The sequence below is a fragment of the Festucalex cinctus genome, chromosome 8 (genome assembly GCF_051991245.1).
Source record: "Festucalex cinctus isolate MCC-2025b chromosome 8, RoL_Fcin_1.0, whole genome shotgun sequence".
NCBI classification, from domain to species: domain Eukaryota; kingdom Metazoa; phylum Chordata; class Actinopteri; order Syngnathiformes; family Syngnathidae; genus Festucalex; species Festucalex cinctus.
The window spans coordinates 16,485,764-16,506,454 of NC_135418.1; the positions used below are offsets into that span (position 1 = coordinate 16,485,764).

General features: G+C 38.2%; 1 protein-coding gene across 1 annotated transcript in view; it reads right to left on the reverse strand.

The window, feature by feature from the left end:
* LOC144023647 (protein FAM72A) overlaps nucleotides 1–20,691 on the reverse strand; it is a 53,537-nt gene that overhangs the window by 27,183 nt on the left and 5,663 nt on the right. The window contains exon 6 of the mRNA XM_077529323.1: nucleotides 2,946–3,024. Within this exon, the coding sequence (XP_077385449.1) occupies nucleotides 2,946–3,024 (79 nt within the window). The remainder of the gene's footprint in view (nucleotides 1–2,945; nucleotides 3,025–20,691) is intronic.

Sequence of the window (20,691 nt, forward strand, 5' to 3'; positions counted from 1 at the left end):
GTCTTAGAAGCAGTTTTGGAATTGAACTTCATGCCAAAAGTTGTTTTGGAGCACGTGTTGTTAAATATATAGCTCATTGAATGACACTTCAGAGTTTACATAGGAATACAGGTGCACCCTAAGCAGCAGCACGCTCGCTCATACACAATCCCATAGCTCCAGTACAATCAGCATGTTTATACAAAGTGTCAAGAAAAGCTGGCTCGCTCTGACGAAAAGCACCGGGTAAAATTAGGAATTCCAGGACGACGCGCGAAATGGCGTAAACCTCATCATCCTACTCAAAACTACACACACACACACAGAGCGTTGTCCTCGTCTCGTCACTGACAACTGATGATAGAGCCGGCGGAGACGGGGACAGAGGAGTCAAACAAAGCGGAGAAATATGAAGACAGGAGGAAACGGAGAGCCAAAATAAGCGCGGAGGAAGCAGAGCGATGGAGTACAGGATGAAACTGACACATATTAGAACAAGCAGGACACACAGAGAGAGATTTCCCTTCCTGAGAGCTCATATGCAGAGATTAGTGGGGGCGGGAGAGAAAAATGAAGAGCGCGTTGCCTTTCTTAAAAAAAAAAAAAAAAAAAAAAAAAAAATTAACTCCAAAGAAAGCCGGAACTTTTTAAACCCTAAAACCTTTCTTATTACCGCGTCTTCTTCCATAAATTTACATTACATTATTAAGTTACATGAAGTGACTGAAAAGCAATCGTTTGGCTTTCATTTGTGAGCCTCCAGCTAGGGCTCAAAAATATTTGGACAGGTGGCTCACTCAGAGTTCAATTGTCTTATACGGTTAAAGTACTGGCCAATTAGTATCAGGCATTGATAATTGTTCGACTGGAGCTACTACCAATGTGAAGTCAAAGTGTGGCCGACAAGATTATTGGTGAATTATTGATAATGAGAAAGAAAACAATGGTTTCATTCAACATTGTCATGAAATTCTCTCAAATTTTAGGGGCAAAATGTGAACATTGGGGGCAGTCTAGAGCATTGTCTTCAGCTGTAAAGTCCAAAAAAAGGGTCACTGAATGTATGTATAGTGTTCTCTTGGGGATTTACGTCTCTATTAAGCTATTACGAGTCCAGTTTCCACCTTTCTAAACACGTTACACTTAATATATTTAACTTTTGAACTGCAAAATGAAGAACACTAAATCCTTGTACTTCAGGCGGAGGTTCGAAGAAGAAGAAGAAGAAGAAGAAGAAGAAGAAGAAGAAGAAGAGGTGTCTGATGAACTAGGCTCCGGTTGCTTCATTTGTTAATAAATAAATATTAAAAAAATAAAAAAATAAAATAAAAATAATAAAAATAATAATAATAATAATAATAATAATAATAATAACAACCCCTAGGCTCCGGTTGTCTGTATTTTAGGGCACTGTGAGAGAAAAAAAAAACAAAAAAAAAACGAAAACCGCTCTGAGTTTCCGAACAGTCTGAGTGAAGAAGCGATCAAAGCGTATTTGTTGTTTAGATGTTTTAGACTTAGAAGGGATGAAAAAATATAGAAACCCCTCAAAATTGCATGATATAACTGCAATAGCTGACGTATTGGTCACAAACGAAAACCCGCGATAGAGTGAATCCGTATCACAGAACCCCAAAGTAGCAAGCGGACATTGCACTTTACAACCTGTGGAACCCATGACTGTCTGATAATGCCTGCTCGTCACACCCACAATAAATACAAGACCATGCAATCTGTAAATTTGTTGCATTTGTGGGTGTAGGAAAGCCCTCAAATAGGCAATTTATTCGAATAATAAGGAGGGCCTTCGCACCACGTTTGCTTTAAAAATGTGTGTGAATGTGGCAAATGTTAAGAGTGCCGTACTTTGTCATCCTCTATTTTCCTATTTAGTCGTGAAAGCGTGTGATTTATTGAGCGCCGATTGTATTGTAAGATGTTATAATCGTTTAAACAAGCAGCATTTTAAACTGCTGTGAAAACAAGGCCACTCTCACCTTACCTTCTGCTAACAAATAAAGGTGTAATTGATGTGCAGTCAACTCCCAGCTCGACATTTTGTTTTATGCCTCGCTGGAACGATTGTGACATTGGAATCTCACTGAATATTTTTTGTGGACCTCCTGCGGGATTGGAGGTAAATTTAAGACGAGCAAAAAAAATGTTTTTCTTTTTCATTGCGCACATATACACACAAAGCCCAGTGGCCTTAGCAGGTGTGCGTGTTTGATTTAGTTTGGTGAGAGAGCATTAAGGTGAGGAAAACTAATATTTCTCTTGAGAGAGATTGATGTGATCTGTTCACAACCGTCATTGTTTGCGGTTGATTCGAGAGAACAGCCTGCTGCCTGCGCGCGTCTCCGTGCGTGCGTGCGTGTCAACAGAAGACCACGAGCATCAAGGAAAGAAATTGCTCTATTATTTTAGCGACTGCAACAAATCAGTCGCTTCACCTTTGTCCCGCTCAGTTGCTGGAGCGAGCGCGGACAAACGCAGCCCGCGCACATGGGAGCGGCTGCTCGTTCGTGCACTGCATAAGCCCGCCCGAGTGAATAGACCCTTTCACGTCCACAGATAAAGGAATGAAGGGCAATAAACTGTGTATACTTTAGTCACTAATACACTTGAGCTGTCCTTTCATGCTATTCAGCCAAACCATCTCTGAGGGGAGACATGGTCACACACTACTGAATATGAATAGGAAAAAAATGTTAGTATTGCTGGAATGTTTATCTTAGCGTGATGCCACTATCCAAATGGAAAAATGCGAGCTCATCATCAACTGTTAATGTTTCCTTAAGTGTCAATATTAATGTGAAATATAATGGAACCGACCAAGTGGAAGGTAAAATTAAAATGTGAAGTAATGTAAACAATTACGTTCAAGTAACATTTGAACAAACCTGTCAAGAATGACAAGAAGAAAAACTAAAAAAAAAAGATAGAAACAGAGTAAATTTACTCACCCTTTTAAGACAGTTAGCATCTTTGGATTCTGTTTTTTGCTTTGGAACTTTCCATTTCTTTCCGGGCGAGCGAGATAACCTAGAAGTACATGGAGAAAAGATTGTTTGGATTCTAAAAAGGCTTTTGAAAGTTACCTTGATACAAATTTCAAACCACCTTTAGTATGGGTTACTCCTGACCAACTTTTATGAAAGTAAAAAAAAAAAAAGTTATTTGTTACCCATAATGGTTTACGCAAACAATTTCTCAATATGAAGACAGTCTTCGCAAAAAAGTATGCCATAAATTTTTTCCTAAGAATGCGAGTCTCTTGGTAAATTCACTCTTGACTCTGATGTATTTATGCGATAGCAACACAAAATGCATCTTGGGATTATTTTCCGAGCCGAGCCTCCACAAGTAAACAACCGATGCATCCTTGGTTTAAGGTAGCTGACGAGCAATATACGGGTATTCCGAGCAATCTTGGTTTATTCACACAGTTTGGGTTGGGTTTTGGTTTGTTTTTTTGTTTTTTGTTGGGGTTCTAGTTTTGAGTGGGTTTTGTTTGAGTTTGTCATCATGTTCCTTTAAGTTTCTGTTATGATCTGCTATGTTCTGCTTTCCTTGTGTGTCTCCCATTGTCTCGTCAAGCATTGTCCTGCCCACCTGTGTTTGGCTGACTTCCTCGTGTGTCAACCTATCAGAACCCTCTGCCACTCGTGTCTTGCCCAGCTGTGTCTCGTTGTGTCAATTAGTATGTGTGTATTTAGTCTCTTGTCTCCCGTCTGTCTGTGTCGATTCATTGTCATTTTCCTCCTATCATGCTGCCAGTTCTGTTCCACTCCTTGTCGTGTTTTTACCCTGTTGGACTTTGTTGTTTTGGTTTCTTAGTTTGTAGCTCCTTTTTTGCCTCCTTGTTTTTGTTTATTAAACATTTTTTGACCGCATTCTTTGCCTCCTCGTCCTGCTTCCCTGCGTTTGGGTCGAACCACCACACCCCTGACTGTGACACACACTTTCAATTGAAACAGTACTTGGGCCGCAACTGCTGACGTTTCACAAGATCACAATGACGTAAGAACGGATAAGAACAGAAATTGAGGATCAGCTAAACGATGACATTTATTGCCTTTTCAAGCTAGACGAGTATTTCGGTCGCCATCACACAATAACGTTGGGTAGGAAAAAGAGTAAAAATTAATATTTTCAACACTGCAGTCTTTTCCTGTGTTCAAAATGAGTCCTTTTCAAAGGAAAGGTGGCATATATGGAGGACCAAAACTGCCAAAATTCAAAATAAATAAATGACTAAAAGTGAAAATATAAATGAATATTAAAAAAAAAATACAATTTGAATATTATACACAAAAAAAATTAAATAAATATAAATGGAAATAAATACGTTTTTATTTTCACTTTTAGTCATTTATTTATTTATTAGTCATTTATTTATTCGGTCATTTATTTGGTCATTTATTTACTTTTGTCAGTTTTGGGCCATACTGCCAAATGTTATTCAAATAAGGGGGAGGTCCGAAGCATGTGCTGGGTTGGACACCGCCGTTGCAAACTGCCTGTCATTGGTCGAGTGAGCAGCTCAGCGAACAAGGAAATCTTGCAATGGAGAGCTCCAGCAATGGACGACTGTCTTGACCATTGTTGTCGAGCAACTCAAGTCACAAGTTGAGGTGACAGTGGACACGATCGGGACCGCCCCCTCATTTGAATAACATTTCGACTTGGCAGTACGGCCCAAAACTGCCAAAATTCAAAATAAATAAATGACTAATTAAATAAATAACTAAAAGTGAAAATAAAAACTGATTTATTTCCATTTATATATATTTTTTTTTTTGATATAATTTTCAAATTATATATTTTTATTTTTATTTTTTTTTATTTTCACTTTTAGTCATTTATTTATTTATTTAGTCATTTATTTATTTTGAATTTTGGCACTTTTGGTCCTCCATAGGCATAAAGTTTAGGAGATCATCTAGTATTTGTTCACTATTTTGAGTGTTGCTGAAGACCAACACATTACACCACACACAATATCGTCACCGCCCATGTCTTCCCCCAAATAAAACCAGAAGACTGAACCCAATGTTGACCACACACAATAATATGTGATCGTATATAGTGAACATGTTTACCATTCACGAGAACCAACCCATGCTGTAGATCATCGGGGAGGAAAAATTCTTCTGAACTCACATCAAACCACAGGATAATCGCTCAGGATAATCTTTCAGAGACATCCGAGAATCAAGCTTTGCTTGACTTTGATCAGCTTTTACTTTCTATTACTTTAGTCAGGTTTAAGTTCAATCAGTGACCATTGAGGGGTTTTCTCTCTTGAAGGCAACGGGAACAATTTTGTCAACTTGCGTGCGTATATGACTTTTTGACATCCCAGTCTTATGTTGGATTTCATTCCAAATCAGTAAGCTACTTACTGAAAGTTTAAAGAGAGGTCAGACCGCGAAGAGTAAAAGCAAATCATCCTGTAGTCTATAGTAGCTACAATCACCATATTAAGCGTCAAATTGTAATGCAGAATAGATATTTTTTATATTTGTTTTTAATTTGTTAAACATGATGTGAATGACGTGCTACGTCGTGGTAAAAATGGTAAAAACAAACAATAGAATTAATAAGATATAGCAAACTAATAAAAAGTAAACCCCTCACCATAGGCGCTACACTGAGTAGCTGCCTACATGCATAAATTCTCATTATTAGATGGACGCCAACATGGCGGCGTACAGTAGCTCAGTGTACCGCTTTGCGGAGAAGAAGCAGAAACATATGGCATCACATCTGGTCCTCAGCAAATCAAGTTGGCTGGAGCACATTCAAATGAGACAGATGTTTGCAAGAGAGCTGCTTCTGGCACGACGCTCCGCACTGTTTAGATGTTTCAAGCTAAGTGAAGATGATGGCTGACTACAGTGTAGGTTACTGTTACATGTTAAAAGATGGATTTGCATTTGCCAATGTTTACATATCATCTCATCTATTACTCAAGTGTTCTAAAATTAATTGTAATTTGCTGAATTTTTATTTCCTTTTTTTAAGTGTACTGTTGCTTTTCATATCCCTTTTTTAAATGATATTGGGAGCAGGGAAATAGGATACTACATTTTGTTTATTTCTGCTCCTTTTCATTCCAACTAACAAAGGGGGAAGCATTTATCTTTGTCTCTTATTATATCACAGCTCATTGTGTGTGATCACAGCGGTCTGTCTCTGTGGCACGTCCCCCCACTGGATGAGACAGAACCATATAAAAGCTTCATTAACTCACGACAATTAATACATTCATTTCACAAATCAGTAATCAAGGCTAGCGATAAGACAGTGACTAATACAATGCGGCACACATCACCTTGGTTGCATTGACTTCAGAATGCATTCATACAGGCAAAATACAATGTTTTTTGTTTTTTTTACACCGCTTCTAATTGGGATAATTTGAGTTAACCATCCATCTAACTCGCTTATCTCTCTCGTGTCATTTAATACCAAAATAAAGCAATAGATAAGTAAATAAATAGCATGGAAAACATTTAGATATCATACAAACGAATGGAAAGCTCATGATAAGACGTTAGCACTTAGTATTATTTCCTTGGCTGTGTCTGAATGTCCAGGGAGCGAAAATGTAGGGCGCTCAAAATTACCCACAATGCAATCTGAAAAATAGTGAACATTGATGTTTACTCAATCGGGTTGAGATAGACTACAATGCATTGCGAGTATGAAAAAAAAAAACGTGGCGCGAGCGACGGCGCAAGCACGGGAATCAAAACAATGCATTCAATATATGCTACGGAAATAAATGGAAGAATGTTGATTTGATTGTATTGTAATGTATTGTATTGCTGTTAATCCTTTTGTTATACAGTCTTCCCTCGTTTTCCGCTGGGGTTAGGTTCCAAAAAATACCCGCAATAAATGAAATCCGCGAAGTAGTTAGCTTTATGTTTTACAACTCTTATAAATGTTTTAAGGCTCTAAAATCCCCGACCGCACAATTTATACACTTTTCTCATTGAGGCATTTACATGTTCTCACATTTCTCTCTTGTTCAAACATTGACAATGTTCAAACCTTCATAAATTTTATAAAATGGGTATATTACTGTAAAAAAATATGCAAAATTGCACTTAAAAAAAAATCCGCGATACAGCGAGGCCGCGAAAAGTGAACCACGTTATAGCGAGGGAAGACTGTGTTAGCGTTGTTGTCTTAACGCGCTTTGTGACAGCTCAGGCTGTTTGAAAGCGCTATATAAATAAAGTTGACTTATCTATTTATTCAAGTATTGTGAGTGAAAATGTTTTAAAACTGTACTTTAGTTCATTTATTGTACATATTTTCAACTAAAACACTATTTCCATAATGCATCACTTTGATTCAGTTTTTTTTTTTTTTTAATTCATACTCGCAATGCATTGTGGTCTATATCAACCCGGTTGAGTGAACATCGATTTTGTTTTGAGTATTTTTTGTTTGTTTGTTTGTTTGTTTTTTCTGAGTCTGGTTCTGTTTTATGTGCTCAGTGTGAATTGGATGCTGGTTTTTAAATTAATAAAACAAAGCAAAAAAAAAACATCGATGTTCACTACTTTTCAGAGTGCATTGTGGGTAATTTTGAATGCCCTACATGTTCGCTCTGTGGACATTCGGACAACGCTACAAACCGTAAATGTTGTGCCAAAACATCTTCCTATTAAAATACTGCCCCTAGTGTTTGGGAGGGAAATGTTTCTCACCAAAAGTGTTGCCACCTGAACTTCCTGTTAAAATACTGCCCCTAGCAGTGTTGCCAGGTGTACGATTATTATCGTATTTGTACGATAATTTGACCCTCTCTACAATTTACGATCAATAATCCTAAAAAATGGCAAATGTACGATAATTTGACCATTTCGGATGATTGCCGGTAAAATTGAAACTGACAGAGTTTTTTTGCGAACTCCGAAGGCATCTGTTATCGTGTGATATAATACCAGCCAATCGCGTGGGTAACGAGACGTCCATGCATCGATTGGCGGAATGGTAAGTGCCCGCCCCCAGGAGATGCTCCCAAACAGGAAATTGCGCAAGACTCAAACCACCTATTCAATAATATATACAGATCAGTGACATTAACCTGCAACGAAGCCTTGAATGGCTCTGAGCGGTGAGCGCTTTTAAACACAAGAACGACTACATTTGACTGTCGCAAATTAGTGTATTTTGGTTATGACGGGTTGTACGATAATTTCCATCAAAATACGATAATTTCGAGTCTATGGTACGGTAAGCCTATATTTCCCACCTGACAACGCTGGCCCCTAGTGTTTGGGAGGGAAATATACACACTAAGTGCTGACATTTTAGGAGTTTTGTTATCAACGTAACAGTGAAGGGACTCAACGGGCCAAGCTCTCAAGTGGTCCACAGAAATGCTTGTAAGTTCTGTAAATTCACTAAGTTGACAACGTTATGACCTGGTTATGGTCTGTGAGACAAACATTTGGTCGTCTGAAAAAAAAAATTGTCAATCACAGTATGTTTGAAAAAATATCTGTTCAGTCAAAATGCAGTTCTCTTTTTAGAAGTTTCACCACTACTTTCCACCAAAGTTTTCCTAGTAACGGAAAATTGTGCATATAGAAATGCAAGTCAATTAATGGTGAGGGTAAAGAAATTTTAACCTTCAGCAGAAAAACAAAAAGTGAGAACAGCCTCAACATGTCAAATTTATCCATTTTTCATAATGAAGGTCAAACATCCGAGCGGGGTTACAAAAAGTGAAACCAGCTTGAAGTTGAAGGAGAACGTGAAACATTTGATTGCAGTAGCAAGTTCATTTCTTTAGCAGCAATTGAGCATTTGTTAGGACTTTCAAGGAATTTTTAAAAGCACAATGTCACATTTAGTCACGTCTTCATGAAATGTGCATACAATTCTTTATTAGGCTTGATGGGCCGCACTCTGGGAAAAGTGTTGGTACTTTGTTCTTTCTTTTTTTGTTCTTTTGCAGATGTGTCACAATAATGAGAAGCGTCATGTTCCATCAAGCAGAAGAGGCCCCGTCCACATTACAGATGCATACATCACTGCCCTCATTTCAATGTAATAACACCTGTCAGGCCTGATGAGGGCTGCCCGTGATGGCTTCGTCTCAGACCCACGTGTGCCCTCTCATATCACACACCTGCATGCACACAATTATCAAATCAACAAAACACATGTATCGTGCGACAACGGAGACTCAAGAGAGAAATGACCTCAAATCTGTATCTGTGTATACGTTACATGTGAGCTATGATGCTCTTATTTACATGTGAATCAATAATGACGGTAGGTTAAAACAATAAATTGCCCCAAGGTGTTAATGTGAGTGTGAATGGTTGTTCGTCCCTGAAATTTAATTTATGACGGCCGGTCCATGATACCCCGCCCAAAGTCAATCATACAAGTGTCAAGACATGTTTACTATTGTATTATTACATGGAATAAAACTAAAATAAAAATGAAGCCTTCTTACAGTTTGAGGTTGTTCCATAATTCATTGCATTGAACTTGCCATCCCTACTGCACAGGTGTCAAACTCAAGGGAAATTAATGTTTCTTGCTAGAATACTACAATTGCAAATTGTCTTAGTAAGAATCACTTATTGCAAGGATTTTTGTTACCAATCCCCCTTTTACGTCGAATTGAATTTTTACTGGTTCCTGTTTTCAAAACTTCAAAATTTCAATTTGTTGGTATATGTTAATATAAGGCCATCATACATTCATATGCAATCACACTCATAATGACCCTCCAAGAGAAACCATTGCTGCGTGACGGAAATGAGTTGCATACCTCTGACGTATTTTATTTTTTTTCAACATGAAATTTAACCGCATATTCTTGTTCAAGCCATTTATTATAAAATGATTTAACCTGATTCACACAAAAAAAAATGCTGAGCAGTGAAAAGATTAATAATGATTCATCAATTTAAGTGGATAAAACTTAAAATATTAATTATTGAAAATACAAGAACATATTGATTTCATTATATTGATTAAACTGTACTTGTACACGTTCCACTGCATTACTAGTAAACTTTTTTTTTTCTTTTTTTTCTTTTTTTAAAGGCTGTGCAAATACCAATACCAGGTTTGGGCCAATACCAGGCCTGATTTCAAAATCTCTGTACTTGCAATAAATAGTCTTGTGGTCGTTTTGGGATCAGGAACTAGAAATTAGAAGAATACAAAATTGACATTAACTTAATGCAATTTTAAGGAAAAATATATCTATTTTGATATATCGGTCTTTATTCATTTTTTGTGGGAAGGGGTTTACGAATCAAAATTACTAGTGGTATTAATCCTTGATTTCAGCATCGGTGACAACTCAAGAGTTGAGAACTCATAGTGGTATCGGTCTGAAAAAAGTGCTATCAAAATATCCCTGCTCTTCTTTTTAGTGCTTCAGTTTTTTGTTTTTTTGTTTTTTAAAGGTACAGTGTGTATTATTTAGTGCCATCTAGTGATGAACTAATAGAATGCAACAATTTTGAAGCACACGCACTATGGTGCCTCAGAGAGACCACACTTCACAAGGCAGCCACGAATTACCACCAATAATTATTTGGAGTGAGTAAGCGAGCAGCCCGGCGAGAAGGAGCAGCACAAGTGGCAAGCAAGAGTTGCTAGCTAGCGAGAGAAGCTAGCGAGAGCAAAGAAGAGGGAGACAAGCGGCGGGAACCCGAATCACGGGACTCGGTGACGACCACCTGGAAGGTAAGCAGCGGTCGACACAAGCTATCACCAGATTCTAACTATGTTCGTAAAGTTTTTCTCTTTCAGATATCCATAACAGAAAGATGGTAGCGATAGGTAGCTAATATAAATAGCAACTACTAGGCCTACTATGTTATTTTTAAAATGGACGTTGACGTGATAGAACATGTAAAGAAGTAAAATGAATAAATTAGCAGTTCAGCACTAGATGGCGATAAATAATACGCACACTGTCCCTTTAACAGTTTTTACTGCTCTTTTATGCGCCCATCATTAATAAGCAGGCTTTTACATTAGTTATATTGCTCATAAATTTTTTGAAAAAAATAATGAGGAATTGTGGTCAAAGTTTGACATTTCCATCGTCCTTTTCTTAGATATTGTCATGGTGTCAGTTAATAGAACTGTGGAAAAAGCTTCCATTGTGTTTGAAATCAGCCACAAATCAAATGTTTCCAAGAATATATCACATTAACTTCATTATTAAGAGATTGTATCTCGCTGCGTGTAGCTGAGCAGCGGATAAAAGAATAAAGTGAGCATGTTCGCTAATGGACTTCATACTGAGGGCCGCAGATTCCCAACAGTCAGTCACTGCTGGCCGCTGTTACCAGCTTTTAACGTTTAACCAGCAACTGCATGTAAAAAATAAATAAATAAATAAATAAATAAATAAAAACTTCGAACACCAGAAACCAAAGCGATAGACGTTCTTAATAGGCGTAAGCACACCCGCTTACACACGCGCAGCGCAGCAGCAGTCGAACAAGGCATTACCATAAATTCATTAGAGTGCTTGGGCAGCATTTATAAACATGTAGAGATGTTGTTTACAATGTGTGACTGGATGGATTACACAAGTACACAGACTAGTGAGGCGAACGCTCCCATATATACACACTGTTTACACTGACGGGGGAGGAGGGAGAGTGGCTTTGGAGCACATCGCTGCACAAAAGTCCCTGAGTGGCATGTTTTACACAGAGAAATAAACATTCAATAAAATAAACACCACTCCACTGTGTCGGGCCGCCTTGCGCACACACAAACACAGTTGTGTGTGTGTGCGCTCGCAGGTGGCGATGCTTCAACGCATTCTCATGATATTATAATCATGGCATTTTGATGAGGCTTTCTGACATCACCCGTGGCTGTGTATTCTTGGTTGGGTTTGGGTCTCAAAAAATAAACACTCATGGTTAGGGTCAGGGGGAAAAAAATGGACACTGAGGCTTGGTTGCCGAGGTTACAATAATAACAGGAGCTAAAAACAAAATTGGGCTGCTGTTCTGGATGTTGTGCTAAAATGTGCAACTAAAAAAGCAGGTTGCGTGGTTGAACACAGTACACAAACAGTGGTCATGTGAATTGGTCTCATTGTGGTCAGTAACTTTTAGACGGGAAATACGTAAACAGGCTCCACATTTAAATTACAGCGGAAATGAGCACACCCCTGTTAAAAGAACAGATTACATAGACAGTCACTATTCATACTCATATTCACACCGCATCAGTTTGTGAGTCAAAATTTACACCACATCAAAACACATTGAATAGTAAAACTGAGAATCACAGATTTTACGTGGGCTGGGTTGTTTTTTTTCGATTACTAAAATTCCGAGGGGTTCCCAAAATGTTTTGCTAGGCTGGACGCGCCCATATCACTTCCTTGGGAGTAGTGGGTGCTGTTTACTCCACACCAGCTAGCTAGGAACGTGCTTCGGCTAGCGGCTAGTGCGGCTAAACATGTTGCAGGGTCATTATTAAATCAGTAAACATCGTCTCTCTGGCGACCAATAAGCTACACTTCTGACAAGCACTGTGTCGTATTGACAAGTATACGAGAAACAATATAGAAGCCATGCTAACTGCTAAGCTAACCTTAAAGTGATAGGTATCATTCAACACTGAAATTAATTGCTTGGGTGATCAAGTACACTTTTCATAGAAGTCTGGCCTGAACTGCATTAAAGCAGAGATAATCCAACTTTGAACCAAAAAAAAACAAATAAATAAATCGGTATTTAATAAGTGTCTGGAGAAAACAAAATATACAAATTAATGCTTAACAGGACCAGAACTGGAAATGATTTATGTTCCTTTACAGCATATGTATAAGTAGGTGTGGCCTATAAGCATAAAAGTATATTGATTTTGACTTTTGAAGTCTACACATTAAATGTTCTCAAAATTATATTAACATAGATTTTCTTTTGGTTTTCTCATTATGATATTAAAGCTTTACTAAAGATCATACAACCCATTCAGTAATACCCAGAGAAATGAGTTCAAACTGAAATTTGTAATGAAATTGCCCCACTCAAAATATTTCTGGACAAAAAAATAATTTATAACTTAAACTGATCAAAAGAAAGCCAATTAAAAACATTATTTGTTACATTATTTTATACATATTTTTATTGATTAAAATAAAATTGTTGCTTTGGGTCATGATGCAAAAAAAAAAACTAAACAAAAAAATATAAAGATTCTCCTCAAATAAAGTCATTGATGAGTAAAAGAAAAAAAGTTATGTCGAGTCTCTTGACATAACCTTTCACTTCCCTCACGAGGACCAGCTTCCCTCGCAGAGGAGATGTGCCTTAAATACAGCCATTTGATTTGAATTACTGGTGGTAGTGGCCTTGACATTAAGCATATGAGGCTAAAGAGAGGATGTGCACAAAAGGTGACAGGGGTGTTGATACAAAAGAAAGACAAAGAGATTTGGAGAAGAGAGGATGAATTTATTGCTCCTTGGAGGAGTGTATCTCGACATGATGGGAGGAGGAGGAAGAGGGGTGAATGGAATCAGACAGGTTGGACGAGGAGAGCACACACAGGCGCGTCCTGTTTAATGTCTCGCTGACATTTCTGCTCTCCGTCGCCTTCCCCGCCGTCCCGCTCCCGATGAAGACGAATGATCTGGCGGGGGAGGCGGAGCGGAGGGTGGAGTCGCACCTCTCTGCTTTGCGCTTCACTCAAGGTCACAAGTCTCAGACAAGGTCATAGGTCAAGGTTCACAGCGAGGCCGACGAGCCTTTAGAACTCTGTGTGACATTTTCAAATGTGTTGTATTGAGTCTTCACACGTCTATGTTAAAGATGCTTTTTGAAAACTTCAGGAATGCTCTTAAGGGCAGTTTAGACCTTGGAGTTCTCTACTTCAGTCCTTGAGTCAAATTCCTTTTTGATTCCGTCACTCCATTAACCCAACATGCATCCAGGCTCAACACAGGCTCACATTCACTGTCACTGCTCTGTGTCTGTTGCTGATTTCATTGCACTAAACGAAACCATCTGCATGTTCATGTGGAATCTCACATACACACACACACAGTACCGACTCCTCCCGCCCCATCAATTGACCTCTAAATGCCGTTGTCCATATCAGCAGGTGAAGGATGTTAGCTACCAGCTTCCTCAATGACCCTCATATTCATCCTGTATATGATCTCAGGCCGCTACTTAGGATTGGAGAGTGCTGATATTAAATGGCTGTTCTTTGCCATCAATGTTTTGGCCAAAAGAAATTGAATTAAAACTACAAAGAATTTTTTTTTAAACGAAGTAATGTACCGTAGATGGAAGGGAACTAGTGGTGCATGTGTTAAAAAAAATAAATACATTTTTTTATTATGTTATTTATTTATTTTTTAAAGCAAAAACGGTTTAGAGCCATTTCATTATTTTTCAACAGTCATGGTCCAAAGCATAACACAAGACACTTTGTAGCAAGAGAGGTGTAACATATTTGTAAGATGATTTTATTTTAACATCACTAGATGATTTGGGCTGCGATTGGTTGGCAACCAGTCCAGGGTGTCCCCCCGCCTACTGCCCAGAGCCAACTGAGATAGGCTCCAGCACCCCCCGCGACCCTTGTGAGGAATAAGCGGTCAAGAAAATGGATGGATGGATAGATGATTTGGGTTTGATGGTACTGTCACATATAAAACTTCAAACCATTCTATTCATACCATACCAAACCACTTTTAAAAGACAACAGAGGTTGACACCAAAGTGCCGTACAAAATAAATAAATAAATTAATTAATAACATTGCCTTGCATTTCCTGGTTATAGGGACGCAAGCAATAAAAAAAAACATATACATAAAAAAAAAAAAAAAAAAAAAACTATTTAAAATGAGTTAATGAGATAAAGTTAATTTCCAAACAAATGTCTAAAATTTAAAAACGTTCTAAAGTTAGTGTGCCAAACGGATACCGTGGCTTTTAAAGGGTTTAAAGGGAGGGCACAGTATGAACCTGGAAAAAAAACACAGCACATTTAGTTTTATATTAAAACGCTATTACAAATAAGTCATGCTGTCAATGTTAGTTCGGCTTGTATATGATGCTAATTTTAGCTCAGTATTGCTAGCACTGCTGTTATTAGGCTTTATGTCTTTTCTGTGACTATTACTACATGCTTCCATAATTGCATGCATTTTTATTTTTTATTTATATTTTTTTTACACATTATGAAGGTGTACAATTAAATGTTGATCCAGATGTTCAGCCTTGTTAGGTCTGCATTCTACCGAGCATCATCCGAGCTGGTTCCGTTTCCCCCATCTCACTAAGTCACCAATTGTCCAGAAGCTGCCATGAGCGACAGAGACAACAGGCAGCACAGAGCATGAGAACACTTCACTAACCCGACCGGTACCAAGACAAATAGAGGGGTGATTGCTTCCCCGTGGCCCATCTGGCTTCCCTTAAGGCGAGCGGAGGGGAGAAACTGGGGGGTGGGCGTAAAATGTGCGCACACATTTTAAAGGCTGCCACTTTACGTGGGGTAGTTCAAACACACCGCTGACTCGCCGACCAATTACGGCCAATCGCCGCTGTCGGCCCGACTGCTTTCGCCCGTCAATAAAAAAAAACATTTTGTTTGGGCCTGCTCAGGCCTCACTTGGACGGCCGCCCAGTGGCGCAGTGGAATAAAGATCAGCGTGACTCAAAGAGAGGAAGCCAAGGGGTGAGTTTAGTCACTGAGGAGAGGCGAAGGGAAGGGAAGGGAGGGGAGTGGGAAGGGGGTGGGGGCACAGTCTGACCCTGTGAGTCTGACTGGTGTACAGACACAGGTAAGGATGTTTTCCATAGCGTGGGCGTATTGCTTTTCTATAGCATGGCAGTTATTTTAAGTGTTTGGACGAGGTCCCGGGTGAAACCTTGAGGCCGCCACCTCGGAGCTCAAACCCAAGCACTCAGGACCGCAGATTTATTTCAGCTCCAGTGGAACAGACAGGAAGTCCACCGTTTCACATTCTGGGGGGCAAGCTTGGGTCAAATCAGGGCCCTGCTCCGTGACTACCTGCCGGCCACGACAACTCCACCTGCTGGCTCACTGGTGAACAACACCATACACATAAAACGTCTTCGTCTTGTCGTTCTTTTAAGCCTTAATAGTAAACAGAGATGCTGCGGGCAGGAAGCAGTCCAAACAGTGGGGAACTAATAACTTAGTTGTCACCACAGATACACACTTTGATTACTGCCAAAGTACAATGACGCATCTGGCTTCTGTTAAGTGTAGCCCGGCATTACGGTTATGTTTGCAGTAAATCACCAGAAAATGAATGCGAGTCGGCCAAATCTTAAACGCGACAGGCTTCAAGATTACGTATGGAAATGAACGGACTCAGCAAAGTGTTAAGATTTCAGTGTGAGTCAGTTGTTGTTGTGAATGCGCATGAGTGTGTATGGGTTGAGGCATGCCCCTCCCAGTTAGAAAGCAGGGGGCCCAGGCCGGGGGCTTCACAGAGGGGCCATGTGTATGCGTGTGTTTGTGTGTGAGTCTGTGAGAGAGAGGGGGGGGGGCGAGAGCTTAGCAAGGGGCCCACAGTGTTTTGTTCTGTTCCACATCAATGGGACATCAAGCCGGGTTTGGGCCTGACAGCACCCGGATTAGAGTGTTTTCTACCAGACTCTCTCGACCCCTCCCCCTGCATGCACGCACACATGCATGCACACTGACAAACATGCAAACACGCACACAAATGGGCTGAAAGTACAATTTCAAAATGAGTACTAAATCGTAATACGCAGGTGGCTACAAGCAGACAGAATGACGTGTGTGTTACCTAATAAAGAAATGTATGAATATATATTCCATCCCGTTACCAAAAAGTTGCTTTATAACTCTCATTTACATGAATAACAATTAAACAATGGCAGGCTGCATAAATGTTAGATGGAGAAAATGGCCACTGCTCAAGAAAGCCTTTTTTTTTTTTTTTTTTTAAATAAATAACAAATGTACATAATGTATGGCTGTAAAAATACACCCACCAGTCACATTATGATGTATGCCCGTCATCCAATAAGTGAGTGGATGATGTGAGTGGATGTCATTTTAAAAGTACAATAATGCCATTTTTTGGCTTTGGTAAACTTTCAATGACGTGACTGCTAATCTTTTTTTTCACCCAGCATTGCAAGTTGCAACATTAAATGACTTCAATTAATCTTATTTGCAATGAGTGGTCCACATCTGTGGGGGTGTTTCGTAGTATAAAAAAATATATATACATATATAGATTCTGAACAGAAAGTTGAGGTTTTCTAATAAAACTGCTGCTTTTATGTCGAGGACAGTATACTATGAATTGATGTAGGCCAGTCTTTCCCAATATATATATTTAAAAAAAAAAAGTTAACTAAATAATTAATTAAAAAAAAGTCACATTAATCGTGTATTAACGCAGCTTAATCACACTATTAATTTTAACCACAGCTGATCCTTCAGCTGACAGCGGATGGTTACGCTAAAGGTAGCACAGGTTGTGTTTGAGCAATAAACATAACTACATGCACTAAAGCTAAAGTAAAACATTTAATTAATAAATGTTTGCGTATGATATTCAGAATATTTGTTCATGTCAAACTATTGGGGTTATTTTTTCCCCATTTTAAGTTATGCAAGTAATTAACTCATTAGAAAAAGAGGAGGATGAGCATGTGCAGTGGATATTTATTTATTTATTTTTTTAAGATTTCCTCATGTCAAAATATTAACACATAAAAGGTGCTCTAAATTTGGTGATTTAAAAAAAAAAAGCATTTTTAAGTGATTAATCAAAATTATAAGATGCGATGAATCTGATTAAAAATGTAATTGACAGCTCTACAAAAAAAATTCACATAAAGTATATACATATTCATGTATACCTTGTCAACAATTGGAAGAGTATTTAATCATTCTGCTTGTTACTACATCATTGTCAAAACAAAATATGTTTGTAGTAAATAATTAATATTTATTAACATTTAAAATAATGATTTTCGCTAAATTGAATACATTTTTGTGGCACACGTGCCATGATGACCTCTCATAGCACAACGGTGTAGGCTACTCTTGGACTGCATCACAATGAGAACTACAACTCATATTTTAACCTTCTCATATAGTTAAACAGTAAATCAAAATATTAAAGGGATACTTATTGGGCCATTTTTGACAGTCAAACAATATTTTGCCTATAATAAATTTGATATTTTCATTATTTTTCATGTACAATTAGTAACTTTAAAAACACATTTTGCAACTTGCTGTCAACTGAAAATGACATCACAATGTGCTCAGATAACCAATCACATCTCAGCTTGTGAATGTCACATGACCAAACCTAGAAAACAGTTGAGCTATGATTGGTCACCTGAGCCCTTGTGATGTCATTTTCAGTCAAGTTGCAAAATATTTTTAAAGGTACTAATTGTACGTGGAAAATAATGAAAGCATCAAATTAAATATAGAAAAAAACATTAACTTGTTGTTGCTGTAATGGGCTAAATAAGCGAAGTATCCCTTTAAGCTAAGTGTGATGCAGCGCACTTGCTCATTGATTGATTAGAGTCTACGTAGGCAGAAATGTAGTCCCAATGACAGACCCCCCAGCTCATGTAATGGATATCATTCAGTTGGGCACCTTGTAATGGCATGAAAATTATAAGAGGATAATGCAGTATATTGAGAAGAAAAAAAAAATACACACATACACAAAGTAAAAACAAACACTGTGCTAAAGAATGTAGAAAAAATGTAATTATTTTTAGGCCAACCTACCAAAAAAAATGTTAGTTTATAGTAAATGTAAATCATTATTTTATATTAAAATAAAAAAAGCTTTTTAGTAAACAGCGACTACATCATTAGGTGAACACAATTGTGTAAATTGAGTACAGTATCTTTTTGATACACAGTATTTGCATTTGCACTAATAACGATAGGGGCTTTAAGTTGAGGTGATGGGTAGCGGGGTGGGGAGACAAATCCATGGGAATGACTCCCTCGTGCGTATGCATGCAACAGTTCTTAGCTCGACTGGACCTTCTTCAGCTGACAACAAGAACGTTTGATGCCGACTACTGTTGGCCTCTGAAGTTCCCGTTGAAGAAGCAACCCCCCTCCTTCCTCATCCGTCGATTTGGGCTTTGGGGAACGCATCCATGTCGGCTCCCTCTGGTTCCCCCATGACTTAATTAGAGCTCTCTGATTCTCCACATTAGTTTACTGTATAGGAACAACTTTTATCCCTTGCTGTAATCAGCTTGCCCACAAGAACAGCACACAATTAAAAAAAAAAAAAAAAAGTTGTTTGAAGTTTTCTTTTGTGAGATCTTGAGCACTAGAGCAACAAAAGCCCAGTGCAGCTGGTCTCACAGTGGAGTGCCGCATGGACGAGTGGGCACGGAACCTGCACCCAACAACACCTGCACGGTTTTGGTTGCGCCGACGCGCCACTTCCTCGCATTTCATTGAAAGTGTTCACATTTCACAGGAAAATCATTTGGATGCATTATTTAAAACATGTCTCCCTGATGAAGTGTGTCCCTAAGGGAATAAATCCAGCCGTTTATTACCATTTGCCCTCCTCACCCATTGTAAAAAGATTTTTGTGATGAATTCTTGAGGTGTCATATGCATAATCAGGCAATGGCAGACATTAGCCCTTTTAGGTCTATTATCAGGAGATGGCCATGACGGACTGCCTAGTTTTTATGAACCTCCTTGTGTTTCTTGGATGAAATATTCTCTTCTTTATGATGGTCAAGGTGACCTCCAATTTCATGGCCATCTATACTATCTACTTATACGGAAATAATTCATAATTACACGTTTAATATCAATCATGACAAACGTAGTCTAATAAACTTTACATACATGACATTTAGATAAACAAGATGTTTTTTTTAATGCTTTTGTAAAATGTTGATTAAAAAAAATACGTTTTTAAAATGTATTAAATACAAGTATTAAATATATAATACTCATTAAAATATATTGTGACGTTGTGATTGTTTTATTTACGGTTATTATATTTTTTTTATACGCACAGGTTTGTAATCTGGATGTCCCGCCACTCCTGCAAGGCCCCTGGTTGTTTATATTCATGGTACAACTACGCCATCTAGCGACACAATATTTTGTCAGCGCTGACAGACAGAACCTTTCCGTTCCCTTGCAAAGTAAATAAACCGCTTATTATGGAAAAGATTATATAATAAATTTAAATGTTAACATAACGCACCGGCATTATTGGTTACATTTAAAGTCTTAAATATAAATACAGTAATAAAATATATTTCTTTATATAATTTGTGTGTCCTCAATTTTGCACCCTGTCTAAAGGGACAATTAGGGAACTAAGACGAGCAAAATGAACTAAATTTTAGAATCATAACATAAACTGTAAGTCCAACTCATAAATCACAACTTATAGGTATAATTATGACAAAAGTTTTTTTTTTAAAAATTCTAGGGAATTCTCTTACTTACAGAATTATTTATTTTTATGTGCTCTAATGCAAGTTCCTAAAACTTAAACATGTCACCAATCAGATAAGGTTGAACTGATGTTAAACACTAAAGTCACTACCACCAAGAACAACCCATAAATGAAATATACAATGGTGAAAAAAAAATACAATATAGACTGACTTGAAGCTGAGGTGTTTTGCTGT